The 26,753-nt window shown below is 31.6% G+C and overlaps 2 protein-coding genes across 2 annotated transcripts in view; one reads left to right on the forward strand and one right to left on the reverse strand.

The window, feature by feature from the left end:
* LOC129220937 (CDK5 and ABL1 enzyme substrate 2-like) overlaps positions 1-15,852 on the reverse strand; it is a 37,760-nt gene extending 21,908 nt beyond the window's left edge. Inside the window, exons 1-5 of the mRNA XM_054855373.1 lie at positions 15,491-15,852; positions 13,977-14,104; positions 8,795-8,912; positions 8,626-8,703; positions 2,517-2,649 (exon numbers count right to left, since the gene is read on the reverse strand). Of these exons, the coding sequence (XP_054711348.1) occupies positions 2,517-2,649; positions 8,626-8,703; positions 8,795-8,912; positions 13,977-14,104; positions 15,491-15,852 (819 nt within the window). The remainder of the gene's footprint in view (positions 1-2,516; positions 2,650-8,625; positions 8,704-8,794; positions 8,913-13,976; positions 14,105-15,490) is intronic.
* Positions 15,853-16,609: 757 nt separating this feature from the next.
* The window catches only part of LOC129219785 (E3 ubiquitin-protein ligase MIB1-like), a 126,157-nt gene continuing 116,013 nt past the window's right edge, over positions 16,610-26,753 (forward strand). The window contains exons 1-5 of the mRNA XM_054854085.1: positions 16,610-16,935; positions 20,514-20,685; positions 21,416-21,650; positions 23,213-23,279; positions 24,324-24,451. Coding sequence (XP_054710060.1) covers positions 16,689-16,935; positions 20,514-20,685; positions 21,416-21,650; positions 23,213-23,279; positions 24,324-24,451 — 849 coding nt within the window. The 5' untranslated portion in view covers positions 16,610-16,688. The remainder of the gene's footprint in view (positions 16,936-20,513; positions 20,686-21,415; positions 21,651-23,212; positions 23,280-24,323; positions 24,452-26,753) is intronic.

The following is a 26,753-nucleotide window of genomic DNA, read 5'->3' on the forward strand; positions in this document are numbered from 1 at the left end:
AGACTTTACTACAGAAGCTTTCCTATTGAAATGGAATACTACAGTGAAACCTGTGTATAATGATATTGCCTATAACAATAAACCTGCCTATAGCAATATTTTCCTTAATCCCAGCAAAATAACAGCATAAATAATCAAACTGTCTATAACAATAACCTGTCTATAATAATATTTTTTTAGGTCCCAACAGTATCATTGTAGACAGGTTTTACTGCATAATTATTCACTTCAAATAATTTTAAACCACAAGTTTCCATATATCTGAATTTTATATTCAACTTGAAAGCATTTGTTTCAAATATTTCTTTGTTTGCTTGAATTTTTGATTGAAGACACGTTCTTACATTTACTATCAAATACACTCGAACTCGTTTATAACAAGCACAGAGGGAACACAATATTTGCTCATAACCAAATGCTCGTAAAAACAAGTTCGAGAAAAAAAGCATAAAAATTCATCATTAGATGCTTTTCTTCTTTTTAATCACTATGCAGTGCCAGAGAAGTTGGTTACTTTGCTTTGAACTGTCTGAATATCTTTTGTGTAGTTGTTTTTGAAGTTGACATATACACACAACACATATGTGTATGTGTGTTTATTTGTAACAATTTTTAAATGTTTCTTTATTCCACAAATTAAAGTGTTGTCATCTCTTATTCTCTGGATTTATGACTTATCACTAGCTTTGATCAACTTAGGAAATTCCAAGAAAATTTAACACAAAATGGTAAGCTGAGCTGGAAGTTAATAGAACTTTTATGAATCCCAAAAATATTGGTCCCTTTAAGCGAGGTTTGCTCGTTAAAAGCAAGTTACGCTCCCATAGACTTACCATTGTACCAACCAAGTATTTCTGATTCCCTCACTAAATCCAGGTTCTCATTAAATCAGGGCTCTTTATAAGCGAGCTTGACTGTAAATGCATGCTTCCAGCGACCTTTTCCCCATATATAAAAAACCAAACTTGAAATACAGTGAAGGCTGGGTAATTGAATTAGAGGTTGATCGAAACAGCCGCTTTAATGAATTAAATCCTCAAAAACAGAGTGAAATCCAGCTTAACATAAAAAAAACTGCAGAACATTTGAACCAATCATGCCACTTAAATGAATCAATCATATGTGATTAAGCATTTCCAACAAAAGCATGGTTCATACGCGAAGTCTTTTTTTCTCTGCCTTCTTTTAGTAAAATGAGTTTTATTATTTTTCTTTTGTAAACAGTGTAAAGAGGATGAGGCAGGATGTTACACACTTTTTGTGAGTTTTCTTGGGAAAAGTCGAACAAAATCAGTGAGACGAAGTGAGACATGGTGTTTACGGGACTTCTATGTTCTAGAAATTGCCACCGATAGCGTGATAATTGGAGCAATAATGTGTGAATTCTGAGGATTGTAGGGAAGTTTTATGAGATTGAAAAAAGAATGTCTAAATTAATTACTACCTATTTCTCTAGCAATCAACAGCAGATAAATATTAAATATTAAAAAAAGTTCTCTTAAATTGTATATAGAATTCCGCTTTTGAAAAAAAAAAGGCATTTTTGCTTTATTGAATTAAAACTGTTTCAAGCAAACAGAATTCAAATAAGCGGCAGTCACTGAATAGCAGTGGGAAGGTAAAAAGCAGTATCTGAAAATTTTTCGTTTTTTTGCATTTTTGTACAAGTTTGCTTATTCAGATTCCTCTGAAAATAAAGCAAAAAAAAAAAAAATCAAATTCTAAAATTTTTCTATGGTTAGTATGGAATCCAAAATGGGTTTCTTTTCAAATATTTCGTAAACTCATTTCTGCAGATAGTGCCATTTACCTTCTCACAACAGTGCAATACTCTGAAGTCCAAAATTAATACCTGACAGTATAAATAAAAAAGTGGTTCCTAAACTAAAAATGTCACCTAGACACATCGACTTTTAACTGAGTTTCATTTCATGGTTCAATCTGCATTCCAAACAAGATTGGGCTTGGGCAACAAGAATCTATTGTGAGGCTCTGAGAAGTTGAGCTCTGACTCTGACAATGTTTACCTCTGTTTCGGTAAATAAGGAGGGATGATTGGCGTTAAGTTGAGTTGAGAAACTTTCTTAGTAATTTTTCAAAAATATTCCAACTAAAATCCAAGCCAATAACACGTCCATTTTTCACTAAACTCCCCTGAAACAGGTAAACATAGTCAAGGTCACAGCTCATCTAACCAGAGCTACACAATAACCTGCAGAAAAACAGCATCATAAAGCTTGACTGGGCAAAATAACTCTTATACATACTTTTCAAGTTTACAAAGGTCAGTGCAAAAAGTATGTGAGCTTCTGGTACAAAATGAACCACAAAAGAGCCAATTAAAAGTTTGAACATCTTATCATACTTTATTATTATTGCTAGTATAAAAATGTAGTCTTTTGGTTGATCTCTGAAATGATTTTGGTCTTTCTTTTTATTCACTCATATTAAGTTTTTAAAAAAGCATTATTTTCATTGCTAAAATTACTATCAAATCTAAAGAGAAAAAAAATTACCTGGCCATCCTGTGGTTTTTCAACACCTAAAAGAGCAATTAAATCAAGTGGATCATAGCCATCTGTAATGACAGATAATTGACGCAAGCTAGAAGTATGACGTCTTCTACTTCCTTCAAGTTTAGAATCTCCTCTGAAATGGAAAACACAGTAAATCACTTTCATAAAGGTCAAGTGTCTTTAAAAGATAAATGACAAAAACAAACAACATGAGATGAAAATAATTTTAAGTTCATTTTAAGTTGATGATACAAAATAATTTAAAAACTCAAATTATTTTTCTTTTCTATTTTTCCCCAATCATATAGAAAAAAAAACTAGCTTTTGACTTTGCATTGAAGGAACTAAAATTTCAAAATACATTTTAATGGATTGAAAAATTAATGACTACAATTCTTTTTCCTTTAACCCGTTCAGGACAGCAACCCACAGAAGATAGATGGTGCTCTCTCAGTACGGCAGCTGTTACACGCGAACTGTGCGTGGGCAATTTCTCCCGCTATGCCTAATATGCAATTTCGGAAAGTACATTTTACAAAATCATTGACAAAAGGTACACTTAAGGTAAAAATGAAACCATTTTTTAACATATGACAAAATACATCAAAATTTCAATCATAACAAAAAAAAAAAAAGAAAATAATTGATATTTAGCAATAAAAATGCAAAATATATTGCTTTTTACTTTTACTAAAAGTTCCAAAATTAAACAATATATTTTGTACAAAACAGGGAAAATATTAGCGCTTAATATTACAAAATACTGGAAGAATATTGTAACAATTAATATTTTAAAGCCGCATGAAACATTTTAAAGCACGGATCAATGTGTATTGTACACATTACACTCATAGATAGTGTTATGTCTTTTATTGTGCTTTGAGCGAACTACACATCTCTAAGTTCTTTGCCTTCTTTTTCAGCATATAATTTTAGAAAGTAACTATTTTATGAAGAACTCCAATAAAAATAATTTATAGTTGTTTCAATGTCGGCCCAAAGATCAATAGATGGATCAGTCATAAATTTAGATATTTCCTCCTCGGAAAGATAGCGTGTTCACCATGGCCACACAAATGAATCTAAAAGTAAAACCCCTTGCTAGAATATCTCCCATGAAATCCCTCTTCAAAATGGAATTGAAACTACAAACAGCTTCAAAATGAGTATGCGTTTCCCTTTTCACTTGCTAGCACATGTTTATATTTTCTTTCAAGAAATCTAATAAATCACAGACACTTGAGGGATCCTTTCTGATGTCAGAGAGAGAAATACTAATGTTTGAGACCAATTATCAATCATTTGAATGGAACAAACATGAATAAGTAACGCCATCATATCTGATAGTAAACATTTCCTTCAAAAACCAAGACACAAATGTGCATAGATCAGATTGGATTTTTGAATAGCATTTGCAGCAGAATAACTTCATTCGGATGGGAGGAGCAGCTGCCGCTGATGCAGATTTGCCTCGTTCGTCCCGAACAGGTTAAGCAAAAACACAAGAAATATTTAAAAGCACTTAATTTTAAAAAAAGTAGAAAAAACATTTATCTAAAAACATGCTGTTACAATGCATTGAGGGAGTGATGCCAGTGTACTATTTCACTAAAGGCTTAAAAAGTTGACATTTATAAAAGAGAAAACAGGAGGTTGTAAAGTAACAACAGAATGGATTGAGAGAAAAAGGAAAGACTATAAAAGTGAAACAAATAGAAAATGAAACATTAAAAAGAGAACAACATTATGAAAAATACAGAAGTAAGGAAAACAAGAACTATAAAATTTAATTTTCACTACACAGTAAAAACATTTACATACAATTAACACTCACACAACTCCATAACATTCTATGCAAAAAATGACTTATTGCTAAGCATTTTTTACTCATAGAGAAAAGCGAAAAAAAAATAATAAGGATAAAAAATGATTGCTTACAAGGGTAATTTCAAAAGATAGCAAACTTTTTTTCTGATATGCTCACTAGATATTCGCAAATTCGCTAAGTCTCAATGCTTTGAAATCAATTCAATTTCATTTAAAATGCCAGCTTTGTTCACCTGTCAAAATGTTCATGAATCAGCAACAAAAAAGAAAAAAAAAAACACTTAAAGATGAAAAAAGGCATTATCGTATAGGTTCTTTCAACTTTGAGAACAAATAAAAGTCTATTCTGCAGACAAGCAGTGAGGGATTGATTAATGGTGCACACATTTTCATTTCTTTTCTCAATATTGATTCTCATTTAATTGACCTTCCTGCCACCAGTACTTGTGCCATTGTAGAAATAAACAAAGATGGCATATTAAATGAAATTGAAAAGCTTCATTGCAAGAAAGAGGTGCTGTGTTGGAAACTTATAAGGAGGCATTTTCAATTAAGTAAAAATGTCAGTGAGCATAACTTTTGAAATGTCCTTTGTAAAATCAAAACACAATGCTTAGTTTGAAAAAAAAGAAAAGAAATCCATTAAAATTTATTCTAAAATGAGAATTTCAATTCGAAAATCGATATTTAATGAACCAACAAGACATTCTTGAGGGAGGGAGGGGGTATATAAGGCAAACATCAACATTCCAAAATCATTCTCAAGTTGTAATACAAAAGCTATGAAGATAGCAATAACTTCTTCAGGGTGGCTACAGAATCACTAAGATAATATACCTTGACTTTTCCCTTATTCGTCGGCACTTTTAGAAAATCTTTTGTAGATAGCGTGTCCCCACAGAATCACTAAGATAATATACCATTTCTCCCTTATTCCTCGGCACTTTTAGAAAATCTTTTGTAGACAGCGTGTCCCCACTTCACCTGCAACACCTCTATTTTTGCAACCGTTAGTCTTAGATACATACTTCCAGCTGAAAAAATGGTTGAAATATGATGCAGAGTTAAGAAGTTAAGATATTAAAAGTTTGAAGCAAAAAAAAAAAAAATATATATATATGAATCTTTCTATATGGGCCTCGGACCCTTAAAGTTACATTTAGGGAGGGGGGGAATCAACATTTATAACCAAAGTTCAAGTTTAAAATTTTAAGGGACTGTGCTGAAAATGAGATGACAATATGCCCTTCCAGAAAAACAAGGAACTATTGCATGATAATTATTGTAAAAAAACTATATATTTAACCCTTTTCATTGTCGCTGAAATATAAAAGGGAATGTTACACTTTGATATATAAAACCAAGCTCAACAATTTCAGGGGAAAAAAAAACATTGAAACTCCTCTAATGCAGACAGTAATGGGCCAATTTTTTTTGTCCTTATAGAGGGGTGTCCGCAGGACAGGGGTTTAATAATGTTACTTGCCTTGGACTCAGGGAATTAAAAATTGTGTGCATAAGAGGGGTGTCCGTTAGGAAGGGTTTTACTGTATATATCATCGTCTCAGAGCTACAAAAGGATATCTTTGTGTTATTTCTGGGATTAGATGTCATAGTGTTGCTATGCAGCGATGATATATAAAGCTATTACTTGTGATTTCTCTAAATATCACTTTAGGGACCCAGGTCATAAAAAAAAGTTATTCGTATTTTTTCCCTTTAAAAAACTTCAATTCTTACCTCTACGTCTTATTTTGACCTTTTTTGCAACTGGAAGTGGAAGTAAGTATCTAGGGCTAAGTTAAGAAAAGAGGTCTTGTAGGCTAAATGAGGACATACTGTACACAAATGTCTGTGATTTGCAACATAAAAAGCACACCTATTGCAAGTACAACAATTGGTACACTATAATTGTTTATCTTTAGTACCTTTTAAATTGAAAAAAAAAGGTTATTACTGTTCTGGAAAATTTTCAATGAAATTAAAAGCTAATTAGTAAGGATTCCCACAGATCTAAAAAGGGCACTTTTTCATAAAAGTTTTAAAGTAAAAAAGCACAAAGTTTTGTAATGTAATTTCCCACGCCATTCTAGCGAACAAAGGGAATGAGACAATTACATTTCAGGACAAGGCTAGCATGAATTTTTACCTTTTGAGAAAGAAGATTTGCTTTTGTAATCAAGTGTTGATAAATTTCGAAGAGGCAATTTCAAGAGACAGGCAGATTGAGAGATGAAAAAAAGAGGCACATTGAAGGTTGCAAGAAGGGGGCAGGGTTCAGCACCCTCCAAGAAATGCTTGGGGGAAACACTAATTATATTCAGTTTGTAATAATAATTAATGTAATGCATTAAAAATGTATTCATTAATACAATTCTAAAATACAAGCAATGTTTTCTGTAACAGCAGGTTTCAGAGATCAGCATCAACACTAGTCAATAGCACAAATCATTAAAAGCTACCCTTTGCGATAACAACTTGCTATGAAAATTGACTTGCATTATTGATTTTCTACAAAGAACAAATAAACAGACCGTTTCAAGCATCTGATCGCAATCAAAATAGAAGGTGCAAAAATTGATGCCATACAAGTGTCATACATATGCAATAATTATCTTCTTCTACGAACCATTTTTGTGTTATGTGAAATCCATACAAATCAATGCACATAGACACAGAGGTCATGATAAAACTTGTCAAAAGAGATTTGAGGAAAGTAAAAATGATCTTTTTAGTTCTTGCAAATGTACACATATAAATATGTATGAACAATATGCAAAAAAAAAAAAAAGTTTAGAGGTAATTAAAATAAAAAAATTATGTTGAAATTAGAGTAATAAATTTTGCATGAGGACACTTTTCTTTGTACAAGAGCTATTCAATAAGTAATAAGACTAAATTTATAAAGAATGCAGAACATCTTTAATTGTCATAACTTACACATTTTTTTTAAGAATAATTTCTGCGGGACTAAATGCATTTATTCCAACGTATTATATTCCCTTCTTAAAAACTTATGAACCAAAAGTTTGTGTGAGATTTTCCAAAACCGCCTTCAGTGTTTAGACATGCTTTGTTGCTTTCAAAATGTTTGCTTTGTAAGGGTTTCTTAAGTTGAGGAAACAGCCAGAAATCAGTTGTAAAATATATCTACGATTCCCCTTGATGATGATAGCAGCAGTGTTAATCATTGTCTCTGTGATGAGGGTTGAAGGTTGTCCCTCACGTTCAACATCTTCCATACTTTGCCTGCCTTAATTAAAAGTTTTATGTCAGCAAAAAGTACCGACTTTAAACATTGCTTCATTGTTGAAAACTTAACGTATTATATCAAAGACCTCTGATGCTGATTTTTGAAAACAAAAACAAATTTTAATAGCATAACTTTGTTCCAATGGCGTTTCCCTTTTGACAACTGGTTGCGTCCTGTAGGTGCACGCCAACAGGCTTCAATTCAATCATATGATACTCAGGAACATGAGTCTGTTCGTGCCAACTATCGGTAACTTTTGTTAATACAGACAACAGACACCTTTCATGCCACAGAAATTAACATTCCGATGAGTGGTTTCGGGGCAGTAAAATTTGTCTTATTACTTATTGAACAGCCTACGTACAATGAAGTAAAGATGAACGTTCTTATATCAACCAGAAAGTTTAATTTTAATCCTTATGAATTTTTCCAACAATCCCATTTATCAGTGATTTGAGGTGGCGTGAACCCCAATTACCTTGGATTTTGAGACCCTACTGGAACTTAAAAACTTGCAGCCTCAATAATCATCCCATCATAACTTATAGATTAAGGCTTTAGCAAAAAGAAAAATAAATGTTATTTATTTTAATCAAGCACTGAAATGAAAAAAAAATCCGATTCCCATGGTTGAATGAAAAAAATGATTCCCTTGGTTGGAATGTAACATCTAAAGCATAAAATATGGCAAAGAGCTTATTTGAATAAACTAATGTTAGAGTTACATTTTAATAAAACTACAGTTGAAATAAATGATTACCAATATGATCACAAAAACCTGAACTATGACAAAAATGATGAAAAAAAAAAAGATTAGCCCTGATTTTTTTTGGACTTGTTCTGCAAATTAATTTGACCCTGATTTTTTCAGATTTTTAAGACTTTCCTGACAATTCATAATTTCCCGATTCTGATGCCACCCTGTTCTTTATTTTGAATGACACTTTCTATAATTAAAGGAAGGAAAAGAGTGGGGGGAAAGAGTTCTCCACAATTAAAAGGGAGAAAAATTAAAGAATTAAAACTCACTTAGAAGCCTGGCAACGACTAAATGGTAATATAGAGAACACTGCAACTGGTGCTTTCTTTTCACCAATTAAAATCATTCTATTAATTCAAAAGAATGCCTTAATGACACATTTAAAATGAAAAATCATTTCAAACACATAACACAAATGAAAGAAGTAAAATAAAATACCTTTCTCCTTCATTCTTATGTTCATTTAAGTTTTTTAAAAATCTAACTTCTGCTGCAGCTGGAACAGAGCATTCAGATGGACAAAGTGATGATTTTCTACTTCGACATCCAGAAACGGCTGCAAATAAATACAAATTATTTAAGAATTTCTACTACACCTCATGTAACAAAGCATAAAAAATGATTTTTTAAAAACCTGTATCAATAATACACATCATGCTTGAACTTTTGAAAACAAATAGACACATGCATCTACATCTAGTTAAAAGTAAATAAATATTTTCATGCAAAATAAGACCATTTCTTTTCAGAACATTTTACAAACCAGTGAAAACTTTTATCAATTTGTTATCACCTAAGATTAAAGATCAATATTAATGGTCGCCTCTTGCAATGTGAGGACTAAATTAAATAAAATCGTGATTAAACATTTTAAAAGCATTTGTCACTCTGTTGTGACTTTCCCTAATCTCATCTCTGTTATTAATTAACGTTGATACCATTAATTTGATAGATTAGCCGTTATTTAAACTGGTGAGAGCATACAGAGGGCGATAAGTAAAAGCCAAAAAAATTAAAGATCATGTGTGTAAATTTGACCTTAAATGTTAATGTTTCAAACAGGCAAGCAATGTAACCTTTCAACTCATAGAATGTGGCTCTTGATAAGTTAAAGCTTGACCTTGACAGTGTTGACTTCTTTTTGGGGAGTTCAGTGAAAAAAGGAGGCATTATTGGCATGAATTTTAGTTGTAATATTTTTGCAAATGAACTATGAAAGTAATCCAACTCAAATCAGCATTAATCACTCCCTATTATTCTAAAAAGAAGTAAACATTATCAAAATCAAGCTTCAACTTTTTGAGCAACATTATAGAAACATTGTAACATTGATTTCACTCACAACGTTTAAAACTTTTTGAGACTCCACTTATTTTCTCAAAGAATCCAGATTTACAAAAGACTCATCTGATGCTGAATCTTGGGTTAAATAACACTCAACAACAAAGAGTAAGTTGTGCAACTAAGAACTCGACATTGAAAAACATTACATCGTTTTCTTAACAAGTTTTAAAAGCTTCATTTCTTCCTTATAATTTAATGGCCTTAAAGAGTAAATACATTTAAAGAGCGGTACTAAATACCAATGAACGGGAGGACAAGTCAACATGGGATAGTCATAGAGAAACATATTCCTATCTGAACAAGGGTGGATCCAGCCCTGAACTTTGGAGGGGGTCAAAGTGCAATTTTTGGGCGCAAATGGAAGGGAGTTTTTGGCACAAAAATCCCTGAAATGTAGTTTTATGACCAGAGTGTCCAACTATATGTATGTGTGAGGGGGGGGGGGGGTCATGGCACAGAATGGGGGGAGACTTTGGCAATAAAATTATTAGGGAGATTATTTTTATGGGTTCCTATTTCTATGGGTTTAATGGAGGGCTCTTTTGTAGAGCTCTTAGTAGTATTAGGGGATGTGATTGGATTTTTTATGCTTGTATAAAAATTGTCTTGTGTCGTTATTCATCAATGCAATGCTAAACTCAAACAGCCGAACATCAGCTAACGCTAAATGCTCAACACCTGTGCTCTAGGGGGCACCAGTATTTATTTATTTACTTATTAGCTGCATTGTCCGGCTTTGCACGGCCTACTTGATTACAGTGCTCGAAATTAGCGGTCGTTAGTCGTATTTTGCAACTGTAAATTTCATTTTGACGACCGCGATTTGAAACGTAGTCGTCACTGTGATGCCTAGCTTTCCCCCCTACTAAGCTTTCACTTTCCGAAGATTTGTCTCCAAAAACATCTGCGTGCGTTGCGATCGCGGAAAATTTCCTGGAAGTATCGCTTTCCGTCGGAAAAGCTTGAACAATCCCCCCCCCCCCCACCTTCGCCCGCGAACTGTAGAAGCCAGTGTCATTGCAAGCACACCCCTCCATTCCTCCTCTTTCTGGAGTAATCTTTTCTCCCCTTTGTTCCCTTAGTGTTGTTTACCCCCGATCGCCCCACCCCTCCAAAACCGGACTCATCTCAGGGTTGTTTGAGCAGATAGTCTGATCTTTTTCATGTTTCAAGTTCGACCCCCCGTCGTAACACGAACGCACGGCGAGCACGAGGATTCCTTTTTTTCCCACAGGATTTCGCTCATCTTTTTTTCTTTCTTTTTTTTTTAATCATCGCTACCATCATTTTTTATTTGTTGAAAATATGAGTAAACGTAACTTAAAGTCATATTTTACGCCACTAAATACTAGCGGAAATAAACGGCCAAGGATTGCCGATGAAGTCGAAATAGAAACAAATAATGACGAAGTAGATACGACTTATAAATGTACACGGAAAAGTGTCAACGCTGCAACTTTCATCAAGTGGCAAAAGCAGTTTCCGTGGTTGGAAAGAAAGGGTGAAGACCTGATGGTATGTAAAGTCTAAAGATTTTGGAAAAAAAGAAGATACTGGATTCATCGATGGTTGTCCTACTGCAAGATTCGAAACAATAAGTAGTTTTCTTGTTGATTAGTGCAGGCGGTTCATTCGTTTTTATTATTTTTATTATTATTTTTAAAGATATTTATTAAATTGCGCTTAATTGTTTTTCAAAACACATCATAAATGCAATTTTCAATACTGAACACGTTCTTCTCGGAATAATAGTTCCGGTGTTTGATATTGCAATCCTTTTGCATCTTGCCGATATTATAATACTTTTAAAATATAGAAGTTATTTTTACATATGCTACGATTAGGTTAGCTTTTTTTCTTTTTTATTTTAATTTATAACACATTATTTTTTCAATACATGCGGACAATGAACACGTGCTTTGCCGGAAGTTTATTTTCGCTTTTGACCTTTCAATCCTTTTGAATCTTGTAAATATATTAATATTATTTGGCAATTGGACACATGCCACTTCAGATTAACTTGTTTTCTGCGTTTGTTTTTCTTTTTGATGAATAAATTTATTTTCGAAATCATTCCAACACTAAACTTTTACTTTGAGGAAAATTGCGTATCGTGTTCGAGATTGCAATCCTTTTGCATCTTGTCAATGTTTAAATACTTTTAAAATCTAGAAGTTATTTTTACATATGCTACCTTTAGGTTACCTTATTTTCTTTTTTATTTTTATTTATAATATATTATTTTTTTCAAAACATGCAGACAATGAGCACGTGCTTTGCGGGAAGTGTATTCTCGCTTTTGACCTTTCAATCCTTTTGCATCTTGTAAATATATTAATATTTTTTGACAATTAGTCGCATGCCACTTCAGATTAACTTATTTTCAGCGTTTGTTTTTCTTTTTAATGAATAAATTTATTTTCGAAATCATTCCAACACTAAACTTGTACTTAGTGGAAAATTGCGTATCGTGTTCGAGATTGCAATCCATTTGGATCTTGTCAATATTTTTAATACTTTTAAAATCTAGAATTTGTTTTTTTTTTTGGTTTTATGTCACTAAATTAAGTTAATAGTAATTATGGTACTTGTATAAACTTAGCAGGTGATTCCAAAATGCATTATTTTAATGCATTGTACATATATATCAGCTTGTTTTCATGCATATTATAGTTTAGTATAAATTTCAGCATGTTATTGAACGCATTTGCAAATTGCAACCAAGTAAAGCATAACGGCACCTAAGAAAAAAATATTGGTTGCCAATGGCACCTAAGTAGCTGATGCTAATTTCGACCTCTGCTTGATTATCTTCTGCTAGCAGCAGGGTTCGAAGATATCATGATATTTTCCAAAATATTGAAAACATCCGATATTTTGATATATATATCCAATATTTTCAATCAGCACAAACTTAAGTCTTTAAAATAGTAAATGCATCCTCAAACCACTCTTTAATTATTATTACAATATGTAGACTTAAAATTAAGGCTTCTTTCATTATTTATATTTAATATTTCTTTTTTATCAATTTTAATGGAGTTCATTTAGCATTAGCTGTTTTACTCACTTTTCTTCTCTTCTATTAGCTACTATTAAACAAGTTTCAGAAATAAAAAACATGCACAGTCACAAGACATTTCTTTTTTTTTTCAGAACCAAAATGTAACATTTAATTAGGCACTTTTAATATAATTAAAATTGTAACATTAGGCTGATAATTTTATGAATATAAAACAAAAAAGAATTACTTTGCTGCATTAATACATCTTAGAAATATAGTACAGAACTTTTTGGTCATTTTTAATAATAAATGAACAACATTAGTATGATTAATATAATTTTTACATTGAAAATACCGTAGTTGAAAAAATAAATATCAAAAATATCAAATCATCATGATATTTTCAAAATAAATATAGGATATATATCGTGATATATATCGGCAAACTTTGACTGGCAGTGTAAAAAAAAAAAAGAGGAGGGAGGGGGGGGGGGAAGATAAATCGCTAAAAAATAATCAAAAGAGGAAAATTTTTACCTCAAAACAAAAACAAAATTATATTTAGTCACAGTCAACAAAAAACAAGTGGCAACCTTCTGAATGATTTTATTCACGTTAATTTAAAATGAGATTGCACAAACGATAATTTTCCAGTATGAAAATGCCGTTCCATTAGGCTTAAAAATGCTTATAACTGTTCTTCTGGTGATTTTACAGCCTTGGTTGCTCTTTTGAAATTCGAAAGAAGTAAATGTACTCCAGGGGTATTTTGTGTGGGCTTTCAAATGACGCTAAAATCGAGCTGGTTGGATAAATATTTCGAGTAGAAAGAACCATTGAATACCATTTTCGGGTCCTAAAATTAAAATTCGAATGGTTCGGTACTTTTTTGGTGTTCAAAAACCCTCTTACGTTCTTTCTAGCGTGCTCAAGAACCTCCCTGCCAAATTTAGTCCAGATCTGACCAAAATTTTAACGTGTTGAACAAAATTTTAAGGTGTTAAATGATCTTTCACTGGAATTATTTGAAAATCCCTGTGTTCTCTGAATCATCAAGCGTTGGGAATCATGTTTATTGCGAATGTTATTACCTTTTGTAATTCATTCAATGCTTTTTGGTCATCAACTGATCTGAAAGCCAATATTTTAATACAATTTTATGCTTGCCATAATAATTATTTGTGCCATGGTACAAAGAGAAATGCCTCTTTTATCTTGTAAAATTTTGGGTTATTTCTTAAACAGATAAGCCTACTGAAATATCATACTTACCAAGACTTTCTGTACTTGTTCCCGTTGGTAATCCATATGATTCTGTGGATTTTTGATGCAGTAAAAATTTTCTTTTTTGACTTAAGTTACACAGGCGTGCCTTGGCATCATGAACAAATTTATGAACTCTGAAATGAAGAAGTTATTTCATAATAGATTACATCTGCACATAATGTTGCACTTTTTTTAAAAAAGACTTTATTCATTTTGGTATTTGCTGTGCTTCAGGGAACACTGATCATTTTTAAAGAGGTTTCAAGGGTTAAACAGTTTTAAAGACACCATTGTCTAGTCTGCCCCTATGTTTTATAACTAATATTCAAAGAAATTATTTTAGTATCTATAAATTTCAGAAAAATAGAAGAAAATTTAAATAACAAGGATAATGGCCATAATAGTTTTTTCCACTGGCTTCACTAGAAGGGTACTGCACCCTGCCCTTTTTAAGCCAGCGTTCAATGGGCTCTCCTTGCTCCGTAGAAGTTTTAACAAAATTTCACCACCCCTAACGTATACTTTTTTCAAAGGAAAAGACTCGTACAAGCCTGGCCTTGAAATTTTACTCCTTCATTTCACTTATCCACAAGAATTTGATTAGAATATAAAACTGAATGTTTTAAGCGTAATTTTTAAAAGTAAACATTAAAAAGCTTTTCATTATTTAAAAAAAAAATACTATATAGAAAAATACTTGGCTTTTGTTTGCATGTGATGTATCAAATAGTAAAAAAAAAGAACTATTTCTGAATTACAAATCTTCAATATAAAAAGTCTCCTTTTGATCTAATTAAAATGCCCTTTTATTTGACAGCTTCCTGCCCCCTTTTTGGTCTCGGGAAAACACTAATAATAAACCAATAATGTTAACTGAATTTCATTAGATGCTAAGTTTCTTCTAAATATTTATTTTTGTAAATGATACAAAAGGTCTTTTGTGTAGTTTAATGATAAAAATATGCTTTAAAATTACATAAACCTGAATTATTTAGACCAAAAAAAAAAAAAAAAAAAAAAAAAGAAGAAAAAAGGAAAGAAAACGAAATTACAAGCAAATATGCTAAGGTTTAACGTTTAAACCTTTTACCATAGCGGTGTTTAAATATATTTTCCACATGTTCTTTGGGTAATATCCGAATAATTGGGAGTTTGGAGCGGTTGCAAATTTTGGATTGATAATTATTTTAATTCATTAAATTGAAAGACTCCAGGTAGTACAAATGTTGCTATTCTTTCAGTTTTGTCCCATTTTAAAATTTGGAAATTTATTTGTTGGATTTAAATTCTTAACAGGGTTTAGCTCTATTTACTACTGATTTTTGAATATCATTGCTAATATTACAAATTCAGACCAATTCATCATAAAATAGAATCATTTATATCTGTTATTTTTCAATACTACAGCATTTTAAACTTTTTATAGTCTATAGAAGGAATTAAAAATTAGGTACTCTAAAAAAATTATTATTATTAAGCAATGGTAATTTAAATTATTTTAAATGAGAAAAAATTCACACCTGTCTCTGCTTTTGGTCTGCAAATGCTCTTCAAAATGACGAAAGTTTTCAATAATTTTATCTTCGGATTCTCTTCGAAATAATTTAGCCTCATTTTCTGTAGGTTTAATTTCAGTATGTTCTCTATTATCTACATAAAAATTCTTTTCACAGTTCGATTTTTCAGTGTATTTATTCGGTGAACTCTTCTCTCCGGGCTCAACAGGTGCATGCTGTTTGCTTGTGGATTTATTATAGTGGAAATTGAAATTAAATTGCCCAAGATTTGTATCACGGTGTGTTCCATCTAAAGAAATATTAGATAGGAATGTAAAAGCGGCCAGGCGGCGACGGGAGTTAATTTTCCTCGATGCACTAGTCATAACTATACAATATTGCGTTCATTAGAACATGGTAGAACTTGACAAATATCAGTTTAAACTTCAGATGAAAGTTTTCTCATGACAGAAGAACAAATATCACATGTTAGACATAAAATATCACAGTTTTCAAGCAAAATAGGTCCCTTAACTCTAACAGAAACATTCATATGTTCTTTTCTTGTATTTTTTTCCCATCCCATCGCACTTCGCACGTCCTGGCATTGATTCTGGTCAATTCAATTTTAGTAATACGCCAATGAGGCTTCCTGGTTGCCAAACATCTGCAAAAAAAAAAGTAGCCATTTAAATGGTCAGTGAAGCTATATGGCAACCCTACACTTTTTCAATAAATTTTACTGTAAAAAACGCTGGATGCGGCACCAATATGATTGAGATTTTTCTTTTATTTTTCCAAGATTCTGTTTATTTTTCTGTTCAAAGATCTCTCAACTTAAGAAATAATGTCCTCATGGGAAATGATGAATGACTAAAATCATTTAAAGATAAAAATTTTGAAAAAAAGGACAAAATTGAATGAAACATTTTTATTTATGACATTATTTTGAGTTTCTTTTATTGTGAAAAGGTAAATATGTATTCCAACTCTCAATACATTTTTTTAATTGAAAAATTAAAAGTTAGCCAATTACAACGAAAGAGCGCCAATTGTAGTCTTGTGTTTTCCTTTCTTTGAAGTCTCGTCCGATCTCGACAGTGTCTCGCACAAGACTTCCTGTCTGCTGGATTGTGGCTGGAAAGTTGGACTCTTCATTATTAGAATTCCATGTCTGTGCACTGTTGTCACTTGTCATAACTTCAAACTTTTTTAACATACTATGGACCCTGGAAATTCAAGTAACTTTCGTGGTGCTAGAATGAATACAATGGAAGGTGTTGGAGCTCGAGTAATGAGAGGAACAGATTGGAAATGGGGAAAACAAGACGGAGGCGAGGGGCACCTGGGCACGGTACGAAACTTTGAATCTCCCGAAGAAGTAGTGGTTGTTTGGGACAATGGGACAGCTGCTAACTACAGATGTTCCGGAGCATATGATCTTCGAATTGTCGAAAGTGCACCAACAGGTATATAAGCTAATAATTTTGCAAACTTTTAGTCAAACTAATGTTATGACATTGATTTTAGCAGAATTACTATCCATTTGTTGTATTACTTTTAAATTTCTACATTAATGTTGTGTTAGTCAATTTTTGTTTCATTGAATTCTGTTTAGTTTTATGTCTGTAAATATGCAATTTACTTTAAAATGGCACAGCTAAAAATAGTAGTCTCTTGTCATTAAAAATCAACTTGTAAATTTGATATAAACCCTTGATATTTATGGGAAAATCAATCTTTTTAGCTGATAGACGTCAAAGTTGTGAAAATTGTTGACTATGGCGAGCATAAAAAAAACGCAGTTTAGAACAGATTTTAACGTGAACAGTCAAACAGTTATGTTTACTCATTGTTAAAAATTGTCAAAGACTATGATTTAGCTGCCTGTCCCCCATACGCTGATCTGAAATCTCACTCCCCATTTCCCAAAGAGAAACCTAGAATCAAACCTATCTTGATTTATGCATTACTTTTATTGTGATGATGAGATAAATATTTAGGGTTACTTTTAATGCCATTTGAGAGTGCAGTAAAAACCCCCTAATAGCATTAGGATTTGAGGACATACTGGGTAAAATCCAAAAATTAGTCACTTTTCATAACCATTATAATTATTGAACAATTTACAGTAAAATGATTTGATTTGAACCATAGGCGGCTCGTATAGGGGGGCGGCTGCCAGTCACTTTTAAAAGTAAAGGGGCTTGCGACGAAAGTAAAAACTATTGATTCTAAATAAATGGACTTTTCTCATCTTATTTCATAAAAATAAGAGAAAGTCTACAGTGATCACCCGTCCCGTTTTTGAGGCCACATTCCATTTTTTGGAGGTCATAGAATCTGCAATGTTAACGATTTTAAATGCAGCCCAATTTTACGTAAAAGAATCAAAGACCAAGCCCCATAAACCCACACACTTTTTTTGACCCTCGCCTCCCCCACTTTGTTTCAAAAACAAGTTAAAATAATAAAATGTCAACTAAAGAAATAATTTTTATTGTCAAAAAAAAAAAAAAAAAATTGTGCATATTTTTATGAAGAAATATAAAGACCTCCAAATTTTTCAGCCAAAAATTGAATCTGTGATTTTTCCTTAAAGTCCGCAACTCTGCCAATGTTTGCAGAGTCTGACTTATTTTGAAACAAAGGAGTCCAGGGTTGGCAAAAACCCATTTAAAAAAAAAGAAAAAAAGCTCAGGGACCCAGGGTTTTTTGGGTTTTTTAATATAAAACTCAACAAAAGCCTTGTTTTTTAAAAAAAAATGTGGGTTTTTTTGGCCTTTTTTAGGAAAAAAGTGGGGTATACTTGTAGCATATTGTAGCGTAACTATATGGACAACGCATAAAAATTGTCTTGGGGTAAAAAAAGTTGGAAAATTCAGCATTTTCTGAAGAAAAGTATAAAAAACGACAAAACTCAAGAATGGTGAAGTTTCAGATTTTCTAGTTTCCATGATTAGCAACAGTTACTTCTCGAGTAATAAAATCTATTGTTTGTTTTTAATTACTACATTTTTTTTTTTTTTTTTACATTTTACTTTATTGTATTTTATTTTGTCATTCAAAAGTACTGTAGAACCTCAAGTAGTTTAAATCCCTTTTTACTGAATTCCAGCTTAAACAAGACATTTCTTTGAATTTTATGTTGTCTGTTTTTCTATTTCTGTGTATAGAGTAAAAATGTTAAACTTTTTCGTAAGATAATGAAAATACTGTATATCCTATTCTGTTTTCCGTCCGACCATTTGTGAAACCTGTTAATTTCTGAAAAATATACTTTGTTTATTTGAGATTTGTGACGTGTTGGTTTGCTGAAAATAATTCACATGAAAGCCTTTTAGCTATAGTAGTTTCCTCTGCACAATCTACAAATACTGAGAAAATCAGATGTGACAGGACTTAGTCAAGGTAGTTTATTTATTGACCAGTTAAAGAAAAAAGTTAAATATATTTATTTAAAATCTTTGAAGAATTTTTTTAATGCCGTTAAGAGTTAAGAAATACTATTAAAGTTCAAAATTCATTATTTATGTCCATTGCCTGTAGTGAAGAACAAATAAAAAAAAAGTTTAAATTGTGAAAGTTTTTAAATTAATTATTATTATTTTTTTAGTCTCAGAAAAATTTATAAAAAACTCTAAATAATGGGTATTTTTAAATGGGATTTTTCAAAAAAATTCTACATGTGTACATTTTTGCCAAAGCTACAAAGTCAGGGAGTCTGAGTCCGGCTAATTTTTGGGCCCGGGAGTAGGAGTCAGGTGCCACAAAACTCTTGGTGGCGGGAGTTATTCGTTAAAAGCTATTTTCAGCAAAAGCTGTTTGAAGTAAATCTGCCTTGAAGTTTGGAATCTATATTGACTTCCACTTTTCCCGTAGGTGCTAAGTTAAGGGATTTAGACTGTTAAAATTTAACAGAAAATTGTTCATATCAAAAATATTTTGTATATCGTCATTTCTTTTTTCATCAAAAACTTTTTCCAATGAATTTTGTTTGAAGCAAATTCACCTCTAAGTTCAGAATTTATATTTGCCTTGAATTTCCTCCTAGGGGTGTTGATGTTAAGTTTTTTTGAACTGTTGAAAACTGAATGAAAAGTTGTTCAAATCAAAAGTTGAGATTTGCGACTGAGGTGTTCTGGTCGAGATCTTTCAAACAAAAAAACAAAACTGTTTGAATCGGATTGTTCTCTCAAAAGTTATTTGGGGGGGGGGGATACAGAACGACAAACATTTTTCGCCATCTCAATACCTTACTTTCCAATTTTTAATTTTTCAATATTTGTTTTATTTATTTTTAACATTGTTTTGTTTTTTTGCGATATTTTAAGATGCATTAAGCCTTTTTTCTTCCTTTTCTGACTTTTATTGGGAAAAAAGGCTAAAAAGCGAACCAACGTGCTCCACCTCCCCCTACTTGTTTAATAAAATTATTACCAAATGTTTGTGACATCTCAAAATACTTCAGGGTAAATAATGTAAATCAAAGTGTTTCTTCAAGGAAAGTTATTGTGCAAAAAATATGATCAAAATCTTAAAGGAAACGTGATTTAAGCTTGCATCAATTTCCATCTATCTGCTTCAATATTCTCAAAACCAGCCCTGAAGAAACTATTTTTCTTTTTTTTTTTTCAATTTTTTGCTGCTGTTAAAATCCTCATGGTTTATAGTTGTTTTCTTTTTTTTTGTTCCTCCCCCCCCCCCAACTTACCACTTATTATAAGCTCCAATCACCACCACTTTAAATTAATACTTTGTTGCTAGAAAAGATGTTTCATTTCTAATCTATGTCTAATGACAATCAGAAAGTTTGGTCTTTTTGAAGTTTTGTTTGAAAAGTTTGGTTAAAAAATGTTTTAAACTGCATTTAAGATTTAAGAGTAAAAAACTTTTTTAATGAATATGTAATGTTACGATTTCAACTTTTAGAAGTATATTCATTACTATCATGTTCATGATAATTTTCTCCAACAGATGATTATTACAAACTTTACATCTAAATTTATATGTTATGGACAATAAATAAAATCCTTTTTTGTTTTAGGAATTAGACATGAAGGCACAATGTGTGATACTTGCCGTCAGCAACCAATTTTTGGCATTCGATGGAAGTGTGCTGAGTGCCCCAATTATGATTTGTGTTCAACTTGTTATCATGGAGACAAACATCACTTGAGACATAGATTTTTTAGAATAACAACACCTGGAAGTGAAAGGTTTGAAATATTTGCCAATTCCCTTTATTTTTGCATTATATAGAAATACTGTAAAAGCACTTTGCACATTTTCACAAGCTGTAATTTTTGTAAAAATAAAGATTTCGATGATTTTGCTTAAAATTTCAAGAATGTTACATTAACAAAACTGGAAGTTGAGAAGGAATTGTAACATTTGTGGTATGATAACAACATCCATCACTGTTGATATGTAATCATTGTTCAATATGATATGTAATTATTGTTTGATTTTAATTCATTTAATTACATAAAATATAAATTTTTTTAATTTGCCATTTTTAGATCCGTGAGGCCTTCATTTTGAAAATTATGCACTCTTTGCATTTGTTATGGCGTTATAGAAATCAGTCATCATTTTCTTCTTTTTGATGCTTACTATGCTTTGTTAAGAGGCTAATAAATAAGGTTTAGTTTAATTTTTGTTAAAATCTTTATTTAAAAAGTTTTGAACAAAAGTCTAGGCTCTCTACGAGTCAAATATTAAGAAGTTAGATCCTAAATAGCTCGCTTATTATTATTGTTATTATTATTATTATTTTGACTATCTTAAGTTTCTCCTTCACTGATTTTTTAATTTTTTTTCTTTTGAACTCCCAACTTCTTGTTTTCGATTTTTAAGAAGTTTAGTGGTGGGATACATGATCGTCAGTTATGTGATTTCTGTTATCATTTGAAACTGTCACATTTATGACTCCAGCATTTATTCTAGGGTCCTAATTGATCCAAGACGCAAGAGTAAAAAGATTGCTGTACGTGGTATTTTTCCTGGTGCCAGGGTTGTTCGAGGAGTAGACTGGCAGTGGGAGGATCAAGATGGAGGCAACGGACGTAGGGGAAAAGTCACAGAGATTCAGGACTGGAGTGCTGCGAGTCCTCGCAGTGCAGCTTATGTTATGTGGGACAATGGTGCAAAGAATCTGTATCGCGTTGGCTTTGAGGGAATGGTAAGTTGACCTTTAAAAAAAAAATTTAAAAAATGATGTGTATTGCCTTAACTTTTTAGGGCAGTGCAAGGCTTAAGGGGCCATTCATTAATTACGTAAGGGTCTCGAGGGGGAGAGGGGGTTGGAAAAATCTTTACATCCCCTTACTTGGAGGGGAGGGGAGGGGGTCAGACCCATTCTTATGTAATATTTTCCAAGTCTATATTTTATTTTAGAAATTGCACGGTCAAATGGTTTGGCAGGGATCGTATTTCATTTGATTCTGGAAAGTACAAACCGTTTTAGGATGATGTTTTTAAAACTTGTTTTTTAAAAAATGAATAATGTAAAATATAATAAAAGAATCGCACTATGTATGGCATGTCTTATTTTTAATTAGTATTGCATCATATACAAAAAATATTTATCAAAGAAACATTCAGTCTAGATTCCTTTTAGTAAATATTACTTTCCACCAAAAGGTTTTTAAAAAATTTAGTAATAGTGAATTAAAAATGATTCTAGTGATGTAAGATTCATTAGTTTATTATTTTGAAAAACAAAATAAATCTTATGTAAGATGGGGGGGGGGGGGGTTGAAAACCCTTACTTACTTTTACATGGGGGAGGGGGGTCAAAATTGCCAAAATCATCCTTACATAATTGATGAATGGCCCCTAAGGTGTCCCACATTTTTTATGTATGGTGATTCATTGGGACCATTTTAAACTCCTTGAATTATTGCAACAGCTACATAGCATATACATCTGCATAGTTTTCTATTAAGTCTTACTTTTGTTGAGTACTTGAGAATGCAGTAATAATTTACATACCATACTATATAATACTGCGTAATGTATTATTCACTTTGAAACAATGGTTTTAATAACAATAAACCGATTAGTAGCAACAAACAAATCATGCAATAAATTTACGAATTTGAGCTTAAAAAAAAAATGAAAAAACTAATATATATGTACTTTCATCAAAAAATATGAATTATACGTACTTTTAAAGGAATCTACAGTGTAGTTCACAATTTTTAGAAGCTCATTTATAAAGAGCTCATAATCAATGTTTTTTAAAGTCATCAGCACAGTACTGTATTCTGCATTTCAACATCTCATGTCACTCAGCATTATGGTGTGGAAGCATTTTTTTAGATAAGATTTTTTATTTTTTTGATCAATATCATATCATGAGTCGAACTTTTTAGATGTCATATCTGGAAGATTTTCTATCATTTTAAAGTTTCCTTGTCATCTTTATTATAAAATCTTAAGTAGGGGAAGCGGTTTCTGATCTTTTCAGCCAAAACACAATCGTGAACTTATAAAATTAAAATATATAATTATCACATAAAGCAATAATTTTTACTTACAAATAAGTAGAAGAAATCAGAAACTGGTTATTCTGAAAACAACTTCTCTACTTTGTTTTAAGGACTCATCCTTTGCAAATGCACCCTCTCGATTTTCCTCCCCCCTTTAAAAAAAAATCATCTTGTTTAAATTCAAAACTAATATTACTACTATAATTGTTTAAGAGTTTTTTTTTTTTTTTTTTTTTTTAATTTTATGCAGGCTGACCTGAAAGTTGTTAATGATGCTAAAGGCGGAACTGTGTATAAAGATCATTTACCACTGCTTGGTAAGTAACTTTTTTCACTCAATGGTAATTGTGACTTGATAGTGCAAAGTTAAAGTTATATATGATATCCCGATATCCTCTGATTGAAGGTATTTCAAAACTATTTGGAATTTTTCAATTTATAATGAGCTGTGGCAGCAAGGTTGCATGGTGGGTAGGCATTGACTTCTTACGTCCAAGTTCGGGAGTTGAAACCAAAATTTAGCCAGAACTGAATTTATAACTTTTGAACCACTCTGTGTCAATGTTAAAGATTGAAATGAACCCCCCTCACTCCTAAGAACTAAATAAATAAATAAAATGGTATTTTAAAAATATTTTTTGCAAATGTGCAATAACTTTTCACTTAAAATGCTATTTCAAAATTTAACAGAATAAATTCAGGTATTTTTGAGATTTTTTTTTACAAATTTTTGATTTGGGGATTTTTATGTTTAGTTAAACAGTTACCGAGTTAATGCTCAGTTCATAAGGCATTGAGGTTTAATAATCATGTTTGAGCTTTTGTTAGCAAATATTTCTTGCTTTTGTTTAGCTTGGAGCTTTTCTCGCAAGCCAAAATTTATTGGAAGGGTTAGTAAAATTCTCAGAGTAATGCTGATATTGGAGCAAAATTAATTTTCATTAGATTTTTTTTCAATGGGGTTCACTGAAGTTCATCACAAAACCGGAGCCATCAAGAGATCAAACAACTGCGAAGGGGCAGGGGAATTAGATGACAGTTCAATTTTATTTATTTATTTGAAGGAAAAGAGAAAGAAATGCTCAAGTGTCAGGTATAAGTGGGGGATCTTACTAGCATATTAGCACACACAGTTTATCCTGCAGCACAAATTTAGCAGAAGTCAAGAATGAAATAAAGCTGAGGTTTTTTGAGTTTTTGTATCACTGATATTTTTATTGGCCATCCAAAATTGTTTAAGAAATTTTCATTAGTCAAATGATAGTTAAATTTTGTATGGAAAACTATTTCGAACAAAGGTGCTTAAAACGATTCTTTTGTCATTATTTAATTTGTATTCATCGATAAATTATTATTTATAGGACAAGGGCCTGGCAGGGGTAATATTAATGGATTCCAAGTTGGTGACAGTGTAAATGTTGATTTAGACTTAGAAATAGTTCAGTCTTTACAGCACAGACATGGAGGCTGGATTGATGGAATGTTTGAGGTAAGAAATTCAGGCATAAAAAATTCAATTTTTTCAAAACGATTCTTTAATGGCTTGTTTTGATATTAACTCTATATTTATGAATTCTCCTGTCAAGGGTTCATTCTTATGCTTTCAAAAAAAAAAAAAAACTTTCTGAATTTTATTTCAGCTTTTACGAAATTTAGCATTCAGTATTCCTTTCTCAAACCTGTCTTAAACAATGTTCTTTTGTTTTTTAGGGAAATTTTGTACTATGTTAGTCTAGCTATGGGGGACCCATTTAACCACATTCTTAGTGATATTTACATGCATTATTTTGAGGTTAAGCTGTTCCAAAAATTGCTGTTTCAAATTCATGTTTGGTATGATCATGAATGACTCTTCTGTTCTAATGAACCATAATCAGTTTTAGAATGGTGAGGTTTTCTTTATTTTGAACTCTATTGACCTTCACATTCAATTCTTTTGTGAAAAAGAATAGGATAATTGCATTACTTTTCTTTATGTTCTCGCTTTGCATACTGAATTCAATTTTGAAACTACTGTTTAGTGCAAACCTTTTGCTATTTCTTTACCTCCTCATTGACTATCATCTCATCCTTCTAGTCAAAAATATTCTGTTTTTAATACTTTTGTTTCTTATGCTATTAATGTTGGTTCTTCGCCGGAACTTTGTAAAGCCGAACTTAAGTATCTTAAAACTGTGGCAATTGATAGAAACTATTCACCTACTTTGACTGATTCCATTTATAAAAACTTTCTAATAGATCCCAAACTAATGTTCTTAACAGAACTTTCCTCACCAAGAATGAACTGTTTTGGCATTCTTTCCATCTGTGAGTTATTAGGTTGCTAAGATTCTTAAGCATTTCTAATTCCAGGCTTTGTTTTCTTCTATTAATAAACTTGAGTTTTTTTTCTTAATGATTCCATTCCTCCTCTTAATTGTTGTAAAATTTATAAAAATTAATTGCAGTCTCAATCAAAATACAACAGTTAAATAAGTCTGGTATTGCCCAACATTGTTGGAATTTGAATCATTCTTTCGATTTTAATCCATACTAAATTATCCTAAAATGCCACAATTTATGAGATCTTGATTTTTGGAAATCTTTTCATATTTTTAGGAATAGTTGTAATTTAGTTAATTAAGCTATTCCGTATTTTTGTACTGTCAAGCTTCAATTTCTATAATTTTGTCTTTGTTTTCATATATTTTTCTTTTTTTTTCCATCCATTTTTATCTATCTTGCATTTTTATTATTATTTTTTTAAAATTATTTTTTCCGTTCAATTTTATCCATCTTGCTTACAAGGAGAGGTTACGGTCTCGGAAATTCAGATCGGGATAAGATTTGGCAGATTACTAGTATCCCTTAAGGTACTCTCAGGGCGCACTAGCCATAAAATTCCGAGAAAACAGCCTCTAAAGATTTACCCGCAACTTATAAACTATTAGAGATTGTTCGTAAACAAGCGCCCGGTGGTCATGTGGGCAGCGCTCTGGGGTTCCATGCGGCCGATTCAGGTTCAAATCCCCTGCTAGTTTCTTTTTTGTTCATTTATAAAGTGATTGTTACAGCTTTGTGCAATTTGAATTGAAGATAATGCAAAATTTTTAAACACATAAAGCACTTTAATAGAGAAAATGGAGATAAATTAAATCGATACAAGTTAAAATTTGAATTACAACGGCTACAAAATTACTGTAGAGCTTAATTTACAGATGATTTTTAACAATATAGTTGTTATTTATATACATAAACCAGAATGATATTTATCATAAAAACATGGAAAACAAAAACTGTTTTGACATCTCGCACAATTTATAAAGGAAGATTGCTTACAGGAGCAACTTTTTTGTGAAAGAGTCGTTGGAAAACATACTTCATTTACATTCAAGAAAATTTCTCTTTTGTCAGAAAGTTTAGAAGTATACCAGGCATATCGAATCATTTTATCAAAAATTGGCGATGACAGTTGATGATGGACAATTGATTGTATTTTTATGCAGTCTTCACGGGTATTTATTTCTCTATTATTTTCAACGAGATACGCGCAATTTGTATACGTTTTATTAAATTCTTTACCTATCTATAAAAATAGACATCGCAAGGTTGAACAAGTGGAGTACATTTTGGTGGAATCAATTTAACTGTACAAGTTGGAGATTTTTCATCATCCTGGAAAATTTTGTCCTATAGTTCAGGCTTTGTTTGTCCTTCCCAAGAGTCGATAATCAATAGAAATTCTTCTTTTCCCACATAAAACTTCAAGCAACGGTTCAAAAATTCGATGTATAGTCCTGTCGTTAGCTTTC

This window comes from Uloborus diversus, chromosome 4 (genome assembly GCF_026930045.1).
Source record: "Uloborus diversus isolate 005 chromosome 4, Udiv.v.3.1, whole genome shotgun sequence".
In the NCBI taxonomy this organism is placed as follows: domain Eukaryota; kingdom Metazoa; phylum Arthropoda; class Arachnida; order Araneae; family Uloboridae; genus Uloborus; species Uloborus diversus.